Source organism: Rutilus rutilus (genome assembly GCF_951802725.1).
Source record: "Rutilus rutilus genome assembly, chromosome: 8".
Classification (NCBI taxonomy): Eukaryota; Metazoa; Chordata; class Actinopteri; order Cypriniformes; family Leuciscidae; genus Rutilus; species Rutilus rutilus.
The window spans coordinates 14,848,488-14,870,154 of record NC_140222.1 but is presented as its reverse complement, the minus strand read 5'-3'; the positions used below and the strand labels follow the sequence as shown (position 1 = coordinate 14,870,154).

Below are 21,667 nucleotides of genomic sequence, written 5' to 3'. Positions count from 1 at the left end.
TAACGAAATCCAAATTTTAAGCAGTTTTTACTGTGGAGTTATGTTTTTATGAAGCTTTAAACTTGGCACTTTACACAGTGCACAATGAGCCGCCTAATGTATTTTCTGCCCATTTCGCGGCGCGGGTTCTCAGCCGCCTCAGAGGGTGCGTTAAATTGGACATGATCCCATTATAGTAGAGCTATCACTCTAACGGAATCCAAATTTAAAGCAGTTTTTACTGTGGAATTATTTTTTTATGAAGTGTTAAACTTGGAACTTTACAGTGCACAATGAGCCGCCTAATGTATTTTCTGCCCATTTCGCGGCGCTGGTTCTCAGCCGCCTCAGAGGGTGCGTTAAATTGGACATGATCCCATTATAGTAGAGCTATTACTCTAACGAAATCCAATTTTTAAGCAGTTTTTACTGTGGAATTATTTTTTTATGAAGCGTTAAACTTGGAACATTACACAGTGCACAATGAGCCGCCTAATGTATTTTCTGCCCATTTAATGCCCATTTCGCGGCGCTGTTTCTCAGCCGCCTCAGAGGGTGCGTTAAATTGGACACTGTCCCATTATAGTAGAGCTACTACTCTAACGATATGCAAATTTTAAGCAGTTTTTACTGTAGAATTATTTCTGTATGAATTCTTGAACTTGATACATTACACAATGTACAATAATCCGCATATTGCATTTTCTGCACAATTCGCGGCGCTGTTTCTCGGCAACCTCATAGGGTGCGTTAAATTGGACATTATCCCATTATAGTAGAGCTACTACTCTAACGAAATACAAATTCTCAGCAATTTTTACTGTATAATTTTTTTTTTAATGAATTTTCTAACTTGGCATTACACAGTGCATAATAAGCCGCCTAATGCATTTTCTGCCCATTTCGCGGCCCTGTTTCACAGCCGCCTCAGAGGGTGCGTTAAATTGGACATTATTCCATTATAGTAGTGCTGTTCCTCTAATGAAATCCAAATTTTGAGCAGTTTTTACTGTAGAATTATTTTTTGTTACATTTTCTAACTTGGCATTACACAGTGCACAATAAGCCGCCTAATACATTTTCTGCCCATTTTGCGGCGCTGTTTCTCGGCCGCCTCAGAGGGTGCGTTAAATTGGACATTGTCCAATTATAGTAGAGCTACTCCTCTAACTAATCCACATTTTGAGCAGTTTTTACTGTAGAACTTTTTTTTAATGAATTTTAGAATTTTGCATTTTACAGTGCACAATAAGCCGCCTAATGCATTTTCTGCCCATTTCGCGTCGCTGTTTCACGGCCGCCTCAGAGGGTGCGTTAAATTGGACATGATCCCATTATGGTAGAGCTACTCCTCTAACGAAATCCACATTTTGAGCAGTTTTTACTGTAGAACTTATTTTTTATTAATTTTTGAATTTTGCATTTTACAGTGCACAATAAGCCGCCTAATGCATTTTCTGCCCATTTCGCGTCGCTGTTTCACGGCCGCCTCAGAGGGTGCGTTAAATTGGACATTATCCCATTATAGAACTGCTTTTCCTCTAATGAAATCCACATTTTGAGCAGTTTTTACTGTAGAATTATTTTTTTATGAATTTTCTAACTTGACATTACACAGTGCACATTCACAATAAGCCTCCTAATACATTTTCTGCCCATTTCGCGATGCTGTTTCTCGGCCAACTCAGAGGGTGCGTTAAATTGGACATTATCCCATTATAGTAGAGCTACTACTCTAACGAAATCCAAATTTTAAGCAGTTTTTACTGTAGAATAATTTTTTTTATGAATTTATGAACTTGACATTACACAATGCACAAAGAGCCGCCTATTGCATTTTCTGCACAATTCGCGGCGCTGTTTCTCGGCAACTTCAGAGGGTGCGTTAAATTGGACATTATCCCGTTATAGGACAGCTGTTCCTCTAATGAAATCCAAATTTTGAGCAGGTTTTACTGTGGAATTATTATTTTATGAAGCTTTGAATTTGACATTTCACAATGCACAAAGAGCCGTATTGCTCCTTAGGCCCATTTGGCGACGCTGTTTCTCGGCCGCCTCAGAGGGTGCGTTAAATTGGACATTATCCCGTTATAGGACAGCTGTTCCTCTAATGAAATCAAAATTTTGAGCAGTTTTTACTGTGGAATTATTATTTTATGAAGCTTTGAATTTGACATTTCGCAATGCACAAAGAGCCGTATTGCGCCTTAGGCCCAATTGGCGGCGCTGTTTCTCGGCCGCCTCAGAGGGTGCGTTAAAGTGGACATTATCCCGTTATAGGACAGCTGTTCTTCTAATGAAATCCAAATCTTGACCAGTTTTTACTGTACAATTAATGTTTTATGAAGCTTTGAACTTGACATAACAATGCACAAAGAGGCGTATGTGTGCATTGTGTAATGTGTCATGTTAATTGATTGATGGGTTAATGAGTATGCTCCCAATTATTGTGGATTCCTCTCAGGTGTGTTTGTCATGTGTCCATGCCATGTGATATTTAAGCTGCACCTGTACCAATAAATGATTGATTGTGTGTTCTCACTGCAACCTGTAAAGCATGTTTATTCTCTGTCTTTAGCTCTGTTTAACATGTCAAGTTAAAAAATTCATATGTAGCAGGGATATGTTGTTACACCAGATTATAAACCATTTTATTTATATTTTTATTTATTTTTATTATTTGTTTTGGGGCATTTTATTTTGAAAGAAGTTTGTGTGCTCTTACTAAGGGTAAACATCGCAGTATGCACGTCGGCTGACGTCATGCGTAGGAGCGAGCTTCAAACAGCAGTGCAATCGGAGGTTTGTCCTCTTTCCTGCAATGTCTCTTGAGGAGAGGTACGATTTCATGAGCTCCGTGCACTTGATGTTAAATTGAGTTAAAAGTGTTCATGTCAGGTTTAAATAATCATTTGTGAAAGAGTATTCATTGAGATGTTATATTTGACTATTAGTTCGAGTCATTAACTTGTTAAAGTAAGTTTATTTTTGTGCTGTTAATGAGTGAATAGTGCGTTGCGTGAAATGGCGGCGGGGTGTGTGCGTCACAAGTGAGAGATGTGTTAGTGGCTAAGCGTCTTGATTAAATTTTATATATGTGTGTGTATAGAGATGTGTATATTTGGTACGCATACTAAATATATATTCTATTTTATTAATAGATATTGTACATCGCATTTACTGGTTTCTGTAGTTAACTTACTGGTGTATTTAAACATGTATTTTGTGCTTAACAGGTACAGTTAAAAGAGCTGCGGTTTAACAGTGCCTGTCTGTTTATGTGTTTTATCACACAGGTATGTTAATTGAGATCTAAGAAACACTGTAATGCTGTTTTGAATTATTTGCATACAATGACATTTTTGTGAATATATTAATAATATTATTATTATTATCATTATTAATTATACTATTGCTATTATTACATATATTGTGTATGTGTGTGGTGAAGTGTGTGTCGCTCTTTCCTGCAATGTCTCTTGAGGAGAGGTACAGTTAAAAGAGCTGCGGTTTAACAGTGCCTGTCTGTTTATGTGTTTTATCACACAGGTATTGTAATTAAATTCATCTTTTGCATGACCAGCTTTGAGTGGAAAATCCTTTTATTTAAAATATTCAAAATAACACAACGCAGAGGAACAACCGCTACACATACAAAAAGAATTCTACAGTAAAAACTGCTTAAAATTTGGTTTTCATTAGAGTAGTAGCTCTACTATAATGGGATAATGTCCAATTTAACGCACCCTCTGAGGCAGGCGAGAAACAGCTCCGCGAATTGGGCGGAAAATGCAATAGGCGGATTATTGTACATTGTGTAATGTCAAGTTCAAAGCTTCATAAAACAATAATTCCACAGTAAAAACTGGTAAAAATTTGGATTTAATTAGAGGAACAGCTGTCCTATAACGGGATAATGTCCACTTTAACGCACCCTCTGAGGCAGGCGAGAAACAGCGCCGCGAATTGGGCGGAAAATGCAATAGGCGGATTATTGTGCATTGTTTAATGTGTCAAATTCAAAGCTTCATAAAACAATAATTCCACAGTAAAAACTGGTGAAAATATGAATTTCATTAACGGAACAGCTGTCCTATAACGGGATAATGTCCACTTTAACGCACCCTCTGAGGCAGGCGAGAAACAGCGCCGCGAATTGGGCGGAAAATGCAATAGGCGGATTATTGTGCATTGTTTAATGTGTCAAATTCAAAGCTTCATAAAACAATAATTCCACAGTAAAAACTGGTGAAAATATGAATTTCATTAGAGGAACAGCTGTCCTATAACGAGATAATGTCCACTTTAACGCACCCTCTGAGGCAGGCGAGAAACAGCGCCGCGAATTGGGCGGAAAATGCAATAGGCGGATTATTGTGCATTGTTTAATGTGTCAAATTCAAAGCTTCATAAAACAATAATTCCACAGTAAAAACTGGTGAAAATACGTATTTCATTAGAGGAACAGCTGTCCTATAACGGGATAATGTCCACTTTAACGTACCCTCTGAGGCGACCGAGAAACAGCGCCACCAAATGGGCCTAAGGCGCAATACGGCTCTTTGGGCATTGTGTAATGTGTCAAGTTCAAAGCTTCATAAAACAATAATTCCACAGTAAAAACTGCTCAAAATTTGGATTTCATTAGAGGAACAGCTGTCCTATAACGGGATGATGTCCAATTTAACGCACCCTCTGAAGTTGCGAGAAACAGCGCCGCGAAATGGGCAGAAAATATATTAGGCGGCTTATTGTGCACTGTGTAATGCCAAGTTAGAAAATTCATAAAAAAAATTTAAACAGTAAAAACTGCTCAAAATGTGGATTTCGTTAAAGGAGTAGCTCTACTATAATGGGACAATGTCCAATTTAACGCACCCTCTGATGCGGCCGAGAAACAGCACCGCGAAATGGGCAGAAAATACATTAGGCGGCTCATTGTTCACTGTGTAAAGTGCCAAGTTTAAAGCTTCATAAAAAAATAATTCCACAGCAAAAAGTGCTTAAAATTTGGATTTCATTAGAGTAGTAGCTCTACTATAATGGGATAATGTCTAATTTAACGCACCCTCTGAGGCGAGTGAGAAACAGTCCCGCGAAATGGGCGGAAAATGCAATAGGTGGATTATTGTACATTATGTAATGTGTCAAGTTAAAAAAATTCATACAAAAATAATTCTACAGTAAAATCTGCTTAAAATTTGGATTTCGTTAGGGTAGTAGCTCTACTATAATGGGATTATGTCCAATTTAACGCACCCTCTGGGGTTGCCGAGAAACAGCGCCGCGAATTGTGCAGAAAATGCAATAGGCGGATTGTACATTGTGTAATGTGTCAAGTAAAATAATTCATACAAAAATAATTCTACAGTAAAAACTGCTTAAAATTTGGATTTCGTTAGAGTAGTAGCTCTACTATAATGGGACAGTGTCCAATTTAACGCACCCTCTGAGGCGGCTGAGAAACAGCGCCGCGAAATGGGCAGAACATATATTAGGCGGCTCATTGTGCACTGTGTAATGTTCCAAGTTTAACGCTTCATAAAAAAAATTCCACAGTAAAAACTGCTTAAAATTTGGATATCGTTAGAGTAGTAGCTCTACTATAATGGCATTATGTCCAATTTAACGCACCCTCTGAGGTTGCCGAGAAAAAGCGCCGCGAATTGTGCAGAAAATGCAATAGGGGGATTATTGTACATTTTGTAATGTATCAAGTTCAAGAATTCATAAAAAAATAATTCTACAGTAAAAACTGCTTAAAATTTGGATTTTGTTAGAGTAATAGCTCTACTATAATGGGATCATGTCCAATTTAACGCACCCTCTGAGGCGGCTGAGAACCAGCGCTGCGAAATGGGCAGAAAATACATTAGGCGGCTCATTGTGCACTGTGTAAAGTTCCAAGTTTAACACTTCATAAAAAAATAATTCCACAGTAAAAACTGCTTAAAATTTGGATTCCGTTAGAGTGATAGCTCTACTATAATGGGATCATGTCCAATTTAACGCACCCTCTGAGGCGGCTGAGAACCAGCGCTGCGAAATGGGCAGAAAATACATTAGGCGGCTCATTGTGCACTGTGTAAAGTTCCAAGTTTAACACTTCATAAAAAAATAATTCCACAGTAAAAACTGCTTAAAATTTGGATTCCGTTAGAGTGATAGCTCTACTATAATGGGATCATGTCCAATTTAACGCACCCTCTAAGGCGGCTGAGAACCAGCGCCGCGAAATGGGCAGAAAATACATTAGGCGGCTCATTGTGCACTGTGTAAAGTTCCAAGTTTAACACTTCATAAAAAAATAATTCCACAGTAAAAACTGCTTAAAATGTGGATTCTGTTAGAGTAGTAGCTCTACTATAATGGGATAATGTCCAATTTAACGCACCCTCTGAGGCGGCCGAGAAACAGCGCCGCGAAATGGGCAGAAAATACATTAGGCGGCTCATTGTGCACTGTGTAAAGTTCCAAGTTTAACACTTCATAAAAAAATAATTCCACAGTAAAAACTGCTTAAAATTTGGATTCCGTTAGAGTGATAGCTCTACTATAATGGGATCATGTCCAATTTAACGCACCCTCTGAGGCGGCTGAGAACCAGCGCCGCGAAATGGGCAGAAAATACATTAGGTCGGCTCATTGTGCACTGTGTAAAGTTCCAAGTTTAACACTTCATAAAAAAATAATTCCACAGTCAAAACTGCTTAAAATGTGGATTCTGTTAGAGTAGTAGCTCTACTATAATGGGATAATGTCCAATGTAACGCACCCTCTGAGGCGGCCGAGAAACAGCGCCGCGAAATGGGCAGAAAATACATTAGGCGGCTCATTGTGCACTGTGTAAAGTTCCAAGTTTAACACTTCATAAAAAAATAATTCCACAGTAAAAACTGCTTAAAATTTGGATTCCGTTAGAGTGATAGCTCTACAATAATGGGATAATGTCCAATTTAACGCACCCTCTGAGGTTGCCGAGAAACAGCGCCGCGAATTGTGCAGAAAATGCAATAGGCGGATTGTACATTGTGTAATGTATCAAGTTCAAGAATTCATACAAAAATTATTCTACAGTAAAAACTGCTTAAAATTTGGATATCGTTAGAGTAGTAGCTCTACTATAATGGGATAATGTCCAATTTAACGCACCCTATGAGGTTGCCGAGAAACAGCGCCGCGAATTGTGCAGAAAATGCAATAGGCGGATTGTACATTGTGTAATGTATCAAGTTCAAGAATTCATACAAAAATAATTCTACAGTAAAAACTGCTTAAAATTTGGATTTCGTTAGAGTAGTAGCTCTACTATAATGCGATAATGTCCAATTTAACGCACCCTGTGAGGTTGCCGAGAAACAGCGCCGCGAATTGTGCAGAAAATAAAATAGGCGGATTGTACATTGTGTAATGTATCAAGTTCAAGAATTCATACAAAAATAATTCTACAGTAAAAACTGCTTAAAATTTGGATTTCGTTAGAGTAGTAGCTCTACTATAATGGGACAGTGTCCAATTTAACGCACCCTCTGAGGTGGCTGAGAAACAGCGCCGCGAAATGGGCAGAAAATACATTAGGCGGCTCATTGTGCACTGTGTAAAGTTAAAAGTTTAACGCTTCATAAAAAAATAATTCCACAGTAAAAACTGCTTAAAATTTGGATTCCGTTAGAGTGATAGCTCTACTATAATGGGATCATGTCCAATTTAACGCACCCTCTGAGGCGGCTGAGAACCAGCGCCGCGAAATGGGCAGAAAATACATTAGGCGGCTCATTGTCCACTGTGTAAAGTTCCAAGTTTAACACTTCATAAAAAAATAATTCCACAGTCAAAACTGCTTAAAATGTGGATTCTGTTAGAGTAGTAGCTCTACTATAATGGGATAATGTCCAATTTAACGCACCCTCTGAGGCGGCCGAGAAACAGCGCCGCGAAATGGGCAGAAAATACATTAGGCGGCTCATTGTGCACTGTGTAAAGTTCCAAGTTTAACACTTCATAAAAAAATAATTCCACAGTAAAAACTGCTTAAAATTTGGATTCCGTTAGAGTGATAGCTCTACAATAATGGGATCATGTCCAATTTAACGCACCCTCTGAGGCGGCTGAGAACCAGCGCCGCGAAATGGGCAGAAAATACATTAGGCGGCTCATTGTGCACTGTAAAGTTCCAAGTTTAACACTTCATAAAAAAATAATTCCACAGTAAAAACTGCTTAAAATGTGGATTCTGTTAGAGTAGTAGCTCTACTATAATGGGATAATGTCCAATTTAACGCACCCTCTGAGGCGGCCGAGAAACAGCGCCGCGAAATGGGCAGAAAATACATTAGGCGGCTCATTGTGCACTGTGTAAAGTTCCAAGTTTAACACTTCATAAAAAAATAATTCCACAGTAAAAACTGCTTAAAATTTGGATTCCGTTAGAGTGATAGCTCTACTATAATGGGATCATGTCCAATTTAACGCACCCTCTGAGGCGGCTGAGAACCAGCGCCGCGAAATGGGCAGAAAATACATTAGGTCGGCTCATTGTGCACTGTGTAAAGTTCCAAGTTTAACACTTCATAAAAAAATAATTCCACAGTCAAAACTGCTTAAAATGTGGATTCTGTTAGAGTAGTAGCTCTACTATAATGGGATAATGTCCAATGTAACGCACCCTCTGAGGCGGCCGAGAAACAGCGCCGCGAAATGGGCAGAAAATACATTAGGCGGCTCATTGTGCACTGTGTAAAGTTCCAAGTTTAACACTTCATAAAAAAATAATTCCACAGTAAAAACTGCTTAAAATTTGGATTCCGTTAGAGTGATAGCTCTACAATAATGGGATAATGTCCAATTTAACGCACCCTCTGAGGTTGCCGAGAAACAGCGCCGCGAATTGTGCAGAAAATGCAATAGGCGGATTGTACATTGTGTAATGTATCAAGTTCAAGAATTCATACAAAAATTATTCTACAGTAAAAACTGCTTAAAATTTGGATATCGTTAGAGTAGTAGCTCTACTATAATGGGATAATGTCCAATTTAACGCACCCTATGAGGTTGCCGAGAAACAGCGCCGCGAATTGTGCAGAAAATGCAATAGGCGGATTGTACATTGTGTAATGTATCAAGTTCAAGAATTCATACAAAAATAATTCTACAGTAAAAACTGCTTAAAATTTGGATTTCGTTAGAGTAGTAGCTCTACTATAATGCGATAATGTCCAATTTAACGCACCCTGTGAGGTTGCCGAGAAACAGCGCCGCGAATTGTGCAGAAAATAAAATAGGCGGATTGTACATTGTGTAATGTATCAAGTTCAAGAATTCATACAAAAATAATTCTACAGTAAAAACTGCTTAAAATTTGGATTTCGTTAGAGTAGTAGCTCTACTATAATGGGACAGTGTCCAATTTAACGCACCCTCTGAGGTGGCTGAGAAACAGCGCCGCGAAATGGGCAGAAAATACATTAGGCGGCTCATTGTGCACTGTGTAAAGTTAAAAGTTTAACGCTTCATAAAAAAATAATTCCACAGTAAAAACTGCTTAAAATTTGGATTCCGTTAGAGTGATAGCTCTACTATAATGGGATCATGTCCAATTTAACGCACCCTCTGAGGCGGCTGAGAACCAGCGCCGCGAAATGGGCAGAAAATACATTAGGCGGCTCATTGTCCACTGTGTAAAGTTCCAAGTTTAACACTTCATAAAAAAATAATTCCACAGTCAAAACTGCTTAAAATGTGGATTCTGTTAGAGTAGTAGCTCTACTATAATGGGATAATGTCCAATTTAACGCACCCTCTGAGGCGGCCGAGAAACAGCGCCGCGAAATGGGCAGAAAATACATTAGGCGGCTCATTGTGCACTGTGTAAAGTTCCAAGTTTAACACTTCATAAAAAAATAATTCCACAGTAAAAACTGCTTAAAATTTGGATTCCGTTAGAGTGATAGCTCTACAATAATGGGATAATGTCCAATTTAACGCACCCTCTGAGGCGGCTGAGAACCAGCGCCGCGAAATGGGCAGAAAATACATTAGGCGGCTCATTGTGCACTGTAAAGTTCCAAGTTTAACACTTCATAAAAAAATAATTCCACAGTAAAAACTGCTTAAAATGTGGATTCTGTTAGAGTAGTAGCTCTACTATAATGGGATAATGTCCAATTTAACGCACCCTCTGAGGCGGCCGAGAAACAGCGCCGCGAAATGGGCAGAAAATACATTAGGCGGCTCATTGTGCACTGTGTAAAGTTCCAAGTTTAACACTTCATAAAAAAATAATTCCACAGTAAAAACTGCTTAAAATTTGGATTCCGTTAGAGTGATAGCTCTACAATAATGGGATAATGTCCAATTTAACGCACCCTCTGAGGTTGCCGAGAAACAGCGCCGCGAATTGTGCAGAAAATGCAATAGGCGGATTGTACATTGTGTAATGTATCAAGTTCAAGAATTCATACAAAAATAATTCTACAGTAAAAACTGCTTAAAATGTGGATATCATTAGAGTAGTAGCTCTACTATAATGGGACAGTGTCCAATTTAACGCACCCTCTGAGGTGGCTGAGAAACCGCGCCGCGAAATGGGCAGAAAATACATTAGGCGGCTCATTGTGCACTGTGTAAAGTTCCAAGTTTAACGCTTCATAAAAAAATAATTCCACAGTAAAAACTGCTTAAAATTTGGATTTCGTTAGAGTAGTAGCTCTACTATAATGGGATAATGTCCAATTTAACGCACCCTCTGAGGTTGCCGAGAAACAGCGCCGCGAATTGATCAGAAAATGCAATAGGCGGATTATTTTCCATTGTGAAATGTCAAGTTCAGAAATTCATACAAAAATAATACTACAATAAAAAATGCTTAAAATTTGGATTTCGTTAGAGTAGTAGCTCTACTAACTTCACAATGCTACAGTAAAAATTTCTAAATTTGTTTATGGTGACAGTCAAGCACAATGGGTATAAGGCCCCAGTGCAACTTTTAATGCACCCTCAAAGGTAGCTGAGATATAGATCCCCCCAATGGGCAATGGGTAATTTTGGCCTTTTTCATGGGTCCATAATTTCAAAATTCTACAGTGTAAATATCTGAAATTGTGCATGATTATATTCAAGCACAGATGCAGGATAAAGCATCAGTGAAACACCCCCAAATAGGCCAACAATGTGATAACTCTTCTGTATTGTCAGATTGGGTCCATAACTTTAAAATGTACAGTAACAATGCAATGGCTCTTTCAAGTCAATTAAATTTAATTCATATATACATTCATTTGTATAACACTTTTCACAATACATATTTCAAAGCAGCTTTACAGAAAATGCAGATTTCTGTTACAAAACCACAGTAGGATTTTATGAGATATCAGAAAGTACAGTTATAAGATAGAACAAATTAGTTTATTTACAAACGCATGCATTTTAAGCAAAATTAATGTGCAGTTTAAAGCAATGATAAAATGATAATTTATATATATATTTATCATATAATCAGTCTTCATAAGGGGCTGGATCCAAGCTGGAGCATAATCTCTGGTTACCTTGTGAAATTTTAATTTGTAACAATAAAAAAAATAAAAAATAAAAAGTATTCAATATATTTATTTTTAAATACATTCAAATTATGTTATTTGCAATAATTAAAGATTGATGTATAGGCCTCATTATATTTTTTACAGTCATTTTATGTTATTATTATTTGTTATTTACCTTTCAGAATAATGTATTATTATTTTCTGAAAATAGATAGGCCTACAATATAAACAGGGTCCCTAAAAAGTGTAAATAAGAGAAAAACCACATGGTCCTCCCTATTGAGCTGATGACATGTACAATTATTAAAGAATACTGTAGCCTAATTATGTGCCTTTATATTTTTACAGTCCATTTTCGCTGATATATCAGTGTTATTTGCATTTAAAAAAAATAAAATTCTTTTCTTCTGAAAATAGACACAAAAGTAACACAATTCCGTTAAAAAACGCGAAAAAGAGAAAAACCGCACGGTCCCTAAGTTGAGCGTCAATAAGAAGCCAGCAAACGCGGAAGTTCGCGTCATTTAAGGTGGAACGGATAGCGTCAATAAGAAGCTGCGAATAAGAAGCTGGATTCAGCCTCGTGAAGGAAAAGGAAAGAATGGGGGTGGGGGGTAACTTAGGGCTTCGCGGTAAACATACAGAATGCAGATTTAGACTGTAAAGTGATTTATTTTTATTTTATTTTTGTGTGAAAATGGCGGATCGATTAAATGTGTTATTGGTGTTATTGTTTTTATTCGACCATGGTAAGACATTTATGTTACAATCTCTCTCTGTCTGTTACGATTTAAAACGAAAGTGCCTATAGTTACATCCCACGTGTTTTCAAACTAGTACTAAAAATAAAAACAATGTTTTGTGATTAAAAGCACGATTATCTTTGTTTTTTTCTGGCTTATATGATGATAATCAAGTTTAAGTTCATGAGACTCATTTAGTCTGTTGAGTGAATGTATAAATCAATGATGTTACATTATGAATCCAGACGAATTTCTCTACTCAACCTTTATGATCATCATTAGATAAACATTTTCTCAGCACTTACCTGTTGTTTATTTTTGTTTGGCGCATAAATAACTTAATTTCTTTTTCAGTTCTTTTCTATGCTGATATTGTCGGAGTGATAGCAAAGGAGGGAGATTCAGTCACTCTACACACTTATGTTGAAACAAAGCAACAAGAAGATATTAAGTGGTATTTTAATGACATTCGAATAGCTGAAATCAGTGGAGATCTCAGTGATATCTGTACAGATGTTCAGTGTGAAGATGGTCCTGAGAGATTCAGAGACAGACTGATGCTGGATCATCAAACTGGATCTCTGACCATCATGAACACGAGAATCACAGACTCTGGACTTTATGAACTGAAGCTCATCAGCATCAGCAGCATCAGTGAAAAGATCTTCAATGTTACTGTTTATGGTGAGTCAATTTATGATTAGCAGGCTAAATAGGCTTAAATCACATCACAAATCAACATTCAGAGGTGTTCTTTTCTCTTGTATTTTAATGCCGTTAATACGGTTTAAATTTTTTTTTTGAAAACTAGTTTATCTCTTTCAAAACATTTACTGTTAAAGGATTTAATGTAAAATAATTTTTTTAATGTGTGTGCAGAGCAAATAGGCTAAATGTTTCTTTTCAAAGAGCATGAGAAATTGTACTGACATCCACAGTGCTTTACCATTGATGTTTAGTTTTTAATCATCTGTTGGTTTGTGTTTCAGGTGTTCCTGCTACAGAAACGGATCAAAAGTCAGTGAAGGAGGGAGAATCTGTTACTTTAGATCCTGGAGTAGTAAGAAACCCAAATGATGTGATGATGTGGTATTTTAATGACATTCTCATCGCTGAAATTACTAGAGATCAGAGTAAGTTCTGTGAAGATGAACAGTGTAATAGATTCAAAGACAGAGTTGAGGTGAATTATCAGACTGGATCTCTGACCATCACAAACACCAGAACCACACACTCTGGACTCTATAAACTGAAGATCAGAAGCGGCCTTCGTCACATCAGCGGCGCTGTCAGTGTGAAGCGCTTCGGTGTTACTGTTAGTGAGTATAACTTAGTTCCCATTAGCAATTTTAAAATAGAGTTATTTTTTAAATCTATCTAGTAAATCCTTTAATTGTGGTAAATAAGAAAAGATTACATGAAAAATGCATAGAATTAGTTTTTCTGTGAACATGTTGTTTCCTTTTGAGCACACAGTGTTGTGATGCTGTTTTAGCTGCTGTTATTATATTAAAAGAAGCTGCCTTTTAATAGTTAAATCAATGTCATACAATTGATGACCAAAGTACAAAGGTGTAAATATCAGACAGAGATATTTTTAATGTTGGTCATTATCAGTGACTCTCTAGTAATAATGTCTGTCTGTCTTTAGCTGTTCCAGATTCAGGTTTATCTTCAGGAGCTGTAGCAGGAATAGTTGTTGTTCTGCTTGTTGTTGCTGCTGCTGTAACTGCTGGTGTGATTTACTCTCGCAAGCGTCAAGCAGGACGAAATGGTGAGTGTTACATATAGCTGATTTACCAAGATGGAAATTGTGTGTAAATAATAATTGCAAGAAGCAAAAATTTTATTCTGATTAACAAAGTGATCTGTGTTTTTTATTATGATTAAACAGATGGCGAATTGCCTCCCAATACTCAGGTAAGATCATACTATAGCCTCTTTCAGACTGTCAGTTCAAATCCGATCAGATTGTGAAGTGTGAACGGCAAATCCGTTTTGAGCTTCATTCAAATGTGGTTTGAAATCCTATTCCAAACGCAGTTCTGGAAATCCGTTTCAGTCTGACCGCTCTGATAAAATTTCACGTGGTTTATCCCACTTTCTCACGCCACATAAAATATGCTGAAAGTCGCTGCAGAAACAAGGTCGTGTTACTGAAAAGTGCCTGTCGAACAGAATGTAAGGGGCTATTTACACCTGGCCACTTCATGTGTTTTCTCAGATCGGATAGCTATCTGATTTATCAAAACGATTCCATTTACACCTGGTCACATAAATGTGTTTTTGCGAAACGGATTTAAATCCGATCTTCAGTTCCAGCGCAATATGCAGATTTAATGGAGTGCACGTCACGAAAGCAACAGATATGAGCTGCATTTTTTTGATCATCAGCTAAAATTTTAAAATCAAAGACCGCAATAAGAGAGAGCAGCAACAGCCCTGGTAAGATCATTTCGTTTCTTTAATTTTAATGATGATGATTGTGTGTTAAGCGTCTGCGACTTACTTTCACTTTGATTTGCGATAGTTTGCACGTTGGCTTGATGAATATATGCTCAGCTTCTCATCTGCGGTGACGCGCGTGTTCCAGTAGCATCGTCATATCTGGCTATAACATTACATATAGCCTATAACACGCTCTCACACGTTTATTTTTTAGCATTTTTGGGAGGAGTACAATTTACATATGTGGTTTCAACAACCAGATGCATTTACACTTGTCCAGTTTTGTCTGGAATGCGGCCCAGACCTCCTCCTGAAGTGGTTTGAGCGATCGGATTCAAATCTGTCTTGAATGTGTTTCGGAGGGCATTTACACCTGGTCTTTTCACGATCGGATAGCTATCCGATCTGAGAAAACGCATGAAGTGGACAGGTGTAAACAGCCCCTAATTGAACTTTGAGACTGGAAATGAATTAAGACAATATCTGTATTGAAAGCCCCTTTATGTTGCTGTTGTTGTTTTTGGCGTATGCCTAACAATGCAACGTGATTTCTGCAGAAAGCAATGCAGATACTCTGGAAAACGAAACAGTGCCACGGGACTCAAAAATCGGATCTGAATAGTGTTAAAATGTGGACAGTCAATAAGGCCATGTTTACAACTGGTATTAAGACCTAACCCTAACCCTGCCAAATACAGGTGTAAACGGGGTCTAAAAGGTTTCTAGCTTCCACTTTGACCACTACCAGAGGCAGTCGAAAATACAATCGACCGGACTGCTTTAGTAGTGTAAACGCTCATGTGGTCGGATGTCGAACAGCCACAAAAGACCAACTACTCTCCGCAGACTGACCTAATGCGTAAACAGGACAGAAGTGGTTGAAAGTGGACAAAAGATGGATTAAAACACCAGTTGTAAACAGGAACGTGTCTCCCTCGTCTACTTATGATCCGATCGGACAAAGCGCATCTTAATACCAGGTGTAAACAGGGCCTAATTGTAAATCAGATTCCAATCGGATACACAAATACCCTACAAGCAGCTCCATTTACATAGATCCTAAAAATCCGTTTCAACAGGACTAGCAGCACAGTCGGAATAAAAAAAGTCACGTGTAGCCACATCTATCAGAATGACTTTGCCAAATCTGATTTAAATTTCATTTGGATTGTAAGGGGTGGTTTTTAAAAAAACAGATTCAGATCTGTGAGTTTGCAACATGTTTGTTTTATGTGGTTTGATTGAAAAGTCATTGTATAGAAACACCAGTAATGACTGACCAGTTCAAGACAGTGCTGCTCTCATGCTGTTTTATTTTATAATAAAGAACAGTGGCATAAATATCATATATTTATTTTCCATAGGCTGTTACGACCCTGGCATATGGTCAGGGTGTAACGTAAATATAGGCAATCAACAGCAGATCATCACATGTGAGGCAGTGCCAGTATAATAAATCATAAATTAACTCTCAAATAATCTTAATAATATAAAAATGTCTTATTAATGCTCACTAATACAATAGTTCAAGCATATTGGATGTGCAGGGCTATTTAGGAAAGATAAATGTTGCTATGTTAAATCTCACTGTTTCAGACAATTGCGTGGAAACATTTTATATTATTGTAGTACAGAAGATGAAACTGTGAATCAGTTTATCAGACTGAAGATTCAATAAGAGAGCTATCTTGTCATTAGAGGTGTTGTAGGGTTGTTTCTGATGTGTGAAATCCAAAAGACACACTTTCAGTCCAGTGCTGCGTTTATCAACTTTATTTATCACAATGCTTGTAGATGTCATATTAAACTCACAGTTCTGATGAACAAACACAGTAAATAATTTGAAAAAGTTTGCTTCCACCCTCACATGTCCTGACACGCTCAAAAATGTGCTTCCTATTACTCACCCGCACTCCAACAGTGGAATTACAACAAACATGCAATGGCTCTTACACAATGTGTTTAATATGTAGGAGAATAAAACTATTATATATTCTGCAAACACTGAAAGAAATGCAAAATTAATTGTCTCTCTGTGTGTGTGTGTGTGTGTGTGTTCCTTTTATCAGAATGATGCTGAAGAGGAGACTACTGCCCATGAGATGAGTGAGATTAGGACGTACTGTTAAACACTACTGATGGGACGTCCTCTAATCAGCCTGAGGCTGACAGTGAGACACCAATATAACCATTTATTACACTGGTACTTTCATTGAGAAGGAATGTGAAGAGGCAATGGAAAATGAGAGAGAAGCATCAGCTGAAACTCACATTTTTTTGAGCAGTGTATTTGCATATCTGTAAATCTAAATATGTCTCACAACCTGCTTACTGGAAACCCCCACAAATGTTCACAAATATGATTTTTTCTTCAAAACCGATGTGAGTCAAACAGCAGGTATTCAGGGATTGAGTTGAGTCTGCACTACTGCTACTGTAGGTGGTGTTACTGGTATCGTTGCTGTTACTGGAAAAAAGCTGATATTGTTATGTTACAAATGCAGGTGTTTTACTTTTTTAACCAGTGAGGTGCCTTTGGTCAGACTGGTTGGCTGACTATGAACAGAATGTTTTTTATTTAATTATTTTTATAGATCCACAATCTACAGCGCACCACACAAGTATTAACTACTATCTTACTGATTTCTTTTATAGTCAGTGAAACTGACTGTTTAAAGATTATTTAATATGCTCCATGTCTTTACCTGGATGCATAAATTATACGGCTGTTGTTGAATGAATAAAGTACTTAATGTGATAGATGTTACAGCACGATTTCCACACAAACATTTGCAACATTCGCCAAACAACATTTCACGAGTTCACACTTAATAAGTCGGATAGATTAAATTGGTAAACGTATTTGGCGTGCTGTCCGGGGAGAGAGCTTTGATCTTGGTATTTGGCACGAAAACGGTATTTCGGTAGATATTGATTGGGTAGATATGTTGATTACTGATTGTAGACAGCAGGTGGCAATAGAGTAGCTTATTTTGACATGTTCCTCCCGAACTATGTTAATAAAACATCATTTAGTCAAACGTGTTTGTTAACAAAACCTTTGTAGCATTTAAGTTTTGATCAGTTTATTTCGCTGACGGGTTCTTTCATTTATGACGTCATGTGAGGAGGTGTGATGTGTTATGCACAGAGACATTTTTTTATTATCGTTATGCTGAGTTTATTGATTTTGTCACATATTAGTATTATTGGTCTTAAACGTTTTTCAACACAATGGGTGAAATTGTATTATTTTAAACTTTGTATTGTTTACATGTCTATTTGGTGCTTTTAAAGGGCACCTATTATGCAAAATTCACTTTTACATGGTGTTTGAACATAAATGTGTGTTGGCAGTCTGTGTACACAACCACCCTATAATGATAAAAAAACACTCAGTGCTTTTTTTATAATCCCCATAAATCATAAGCATTGTCTCAGAACAAGCTGTTCTCAGATTCGGGGCAATGTGACGTCACTTTGCACAGGCCCCTCCCACGACTGTTGATTGACACTGCAGATTGAGCATAGACCCGCCCTGAGTGAGCTGGACACAGTCCGCCAGTGTTTCGACGCTTGAGCAGCTGTAGACAAGAATGTCTCCTAAGCAATTGAGGTGTTTTGTTGTTGGATGTAAGAATGAACATATCAGTCTTCATTTACTCTCGTTGTTACTCGAGGATGGATCTGTACTGTTTGTGATCCAGCTTACAGTCTCCAGAGCGACAGGACTAACGTTACTGACCACGGCAGAAATGAAAGTGAGAGCACGCTCTTTATGACAGCTCATCGAGTCATTTTACAGATATAAGGTTTACCAGTTTATTTAGCACCCACTGAAAAGGTGTGTATATTTGTTTACTGTTAGTTGTAACTAGTGTTTTGTGTACTTCGCTGTGTATGTTGTTGATAATGAAAGGGAGAGAGAGAGAGTTTATAAGTCTTTAATGCGCACTTCTTTTACTGTGTTTATTCAGTGTTTATTCTCTGGAGTAAAACTAACGCTCATCTTTTGTGATGTACAATAAACTTCACTGAACTTGTCAGTATATTTTGGTCATCATTTGAACACGGTTTGCTACAGCAGGCTTGTATTAATAGTGGATAAAAGCAGATGACAAATAAGTTATAACCATAATTAAACTACACTATACCTGTTCTATCTCCATACAGTATTCTCTGGCTCTGTGGGCATTATTGTCCGACTCCGAGTCGAAATGAACACTGCAACTGAGAGTTTATGTTCTGATATTATCAGATGAGATTGTCCTCTGAGCGTGAGCTCGTGAGGCTGCGCCCCTTGGGCCGGCAGAAGCAGGTAATTTGCATTTAAAGGGATACACACTAAAACGGTGTGTTTTTCTGAGCTCAAAAAATTGACAATTTAAACATGCTGTAAAAAATTATCTGTTGGGTATTTTGAGCTAAAACTTCACATACATACTCTGGGGACATCAGAGACTTATTTTACATATTGTGTTAAGAGTCATAATAGGTGCCCTTTAATGCATGACAAACCATGTGAGAATTCATCAGTCAACATTGTTGAGTATTTTCTCCTTAAAACTGTAGTAAACCAAAGACAGTCTAAAAATGTGTTTTAAACTGCCTAATTTTCCCCGTCTCTGTGTGTGATTAGTTTTAAAAAAATTCCCTTTTATTAAAACTGTAAACAGCTGGCTGTGTAAGATTAGTTTGATGGACATAGTGCTTAGGGCTCAACAAGGTTTATTACAGTATTGTTATGCTTTAGTACAGTCAAAACCTTACATACGTTTTAAGTATCTAAAAGTTCTACTGAAGTGGGTCATTTTGAGAAAATGGACTTTAAAAATGTAATCTAATTATAATCTACAGACGCAAATGAAGTGCAATAGAATAAACAGTATTTTGGATGTTTTCTTTACACTTGACTGAAACCAAAACCAAAAATCTCAAAATATTACTATATTACTCTGAAATTTCAATTCAAAAGTAGGGGAGAACTGTGGCGAAAGTAACGCGGGACAAAAGTAACAAAGCGATTTTCTCAGAGACCTGACTATATTAGCATTTCAAGCTATGACAGCACGTTTAGTACTCAACCTTTGACGGAGCTGCCAAATATCACGTGAATTCGTCATGGTTTCCCGCGGTTAGATCCGGTAAGCAGTTTTCGAGTTCGATAAGTAGGCCTAAATTACTGAAGCGGTACTTTTTTTCTAATTACAAGTTGTGTTTTTCGTTTCATGTCACACAGTAATGATCAATCTACAGGTTATTAAGTGCTGTGACACATCCTGAAGTTTGCCTTGTCAGAGTTTTTCAGTATAAAAGATTGGGTTTAAATGTCAGGAGTTCCTGTTGGGACAAAAGTAACACTTGTAGTGAAAACAAGTGTTTCTTTTGTCGCGCTGCTAATGTGGTGACTTTCTCTGTGTTGCAGCATTTATTAAAACATGTTTTATATGTCATATTATACCAACAGAATATGGCAAGATTGAGGGTCAGTAAGACAGATAGAGGTCTGATTCAGCCAGATGTTTATGAGAGGGCGTTCACATTTAAATCGGCTGATTTCTGTGTCACCATTTTTTTTTCACTCAATCTGTTTCCATTTACCTTAGTCACATTTAGGTTTTAGCCATACCTTATAGCTTTTCCACCTCCACCTATGAATTTGCAGGGTTTCCATCCTGATGTTTTAATGCAGATTTTAAATGTATGCATAAAAACTTGATGGAAACATGACTATTGTTACATTATGTTGAGAATTTATATTATGGTAATTTAATTTAATTTTAATATTGTTCATGTTGAAAACACATTTTATAAAATAGATTGACATTGCCAATAAAAAAATATTCTAAACAATTCAAGTTTGTACTGTTGGGTTATTTGAAACATTGATGAAACTGAAATTTAAAATGAAAATGTAAATTAACAATTTTTTTGCAAATATAAAGGCCAAAATATGTTTGCAGTTACATGTTAACAAGGTCATATACTCAGGTATATTTAGGCTAATAAAAAACAAACAAAAAAAAACAAGAGTAACACAAAAAATCTAGCTTGTATATTGTTGTGTTACTTTTGACCCACTTGTGTGTTACTTTCGTCCCAACTGACGGGGTTGAAAGTAACATGAGCAGTCTTAAGTTCAAAGTGAAATTATACTGAAGTCCTTCTACATTTTTACAAAATACCACCTGGTATTGATAGACCACACTTGTGAGTGACTGACCACAGCAAAATAGGCTATATCTATGTCTAAAACATCATCTTTTCAAATTATGTTTTTCTGAAAAATGGTACTTTCGCCCCTGCTCTCCCATACTTAATCCTTAATTTTAAGCAAATTTTCATTGTAAAGAAAACAGTAAGACAACAGTAGATTCATAACAGGAAAACAACAAGAATCTGAAACTATCAGACAAATGTTACTGAATGAATGATATAATATACAAATTATTAGGGGAGCGCGGGGAACAACGTAACACGGGGCTAGTTGTAACACGCTTGTTTTAAATACTTCCGCACATGCTTGGATGACGAAACTTTGTGTATTTACTAGTTGCCATATCAACACTATATATAAAAAAAAAATTCCGCCAAAATTTTTATTTTTTTTGAAGATATCCATAGACATTTATTAAACCATAGCAAAAGTAAATTTCTTACTTAAGTTAATTTTTCATCTCTATTTTTTGTGTTTATTTAAAATAAGACAAAAATGATATTATTTTAATCTCCAAGATGTTATCTAACAGTTGAGATAGTTATTTAATGCTTCACTAACTAGCAGAAGACACTAGCAGGGTTTAAATCGTACTCGGTTACTAACGTAACCTCGGTTCTCTCTAGAGAGGGAACGAGTATTGCGTAAGCTAGCTTACGCTGCGGGAAAGTCTCCTTTCACGAGATACTGAAGCCAAAAATTATCCTAATTTTTTAAAACTTGTCAACGCAGTGCGGCAG

At 37.1% G+C, this 21,667-nt stretch overlaps 1 protein-coding gene across 2 annotated transcripts; it reads left to right on the top strand.

The window, feature by feature from the left end:
* Positions 1-12,096: 12,096 nt before the first annotated feature.
* On the top strand, positions 12,097-20,465 carry LOC311295162 (uncharacterized protein). 2 transcript variants are annotated; one of them, XM_084416395.1, is made up of 6 exons: positions 12,097-12,268; positions 12,617-12,946; positions 13,252-13,581; positions 13,914-14,036; positions 14,157-14,182; positions 16,780-20,465. In XM_084416395.1, the coding sequence occupies exons 1-6, from the start codon at positions 12,217-12,219 to the stop codon at positions 16,837-16,839; spliced, it is 921 nt and encodes a 306-aa protein (XP_084272521.1). In that variant the 5' UTR covers positions 12,097-12,216; the 3' UTR covers positions 16,840-20,465. The 2 variants fall into 2 exon arrangements, with proteins under 2 accessions (XP_084272521.1, XP_084272520.1); XM_084416394.1 differs by lacking the exon at positions 14,157-14,182 and having other exon boundaries at positions 12,105-12,268; positions 13,914-14,040; positions 16,722-20,465.
* The last annotated feature ends 1,202 nt before the right edge of the window (positions 20,466-21,667 follow it).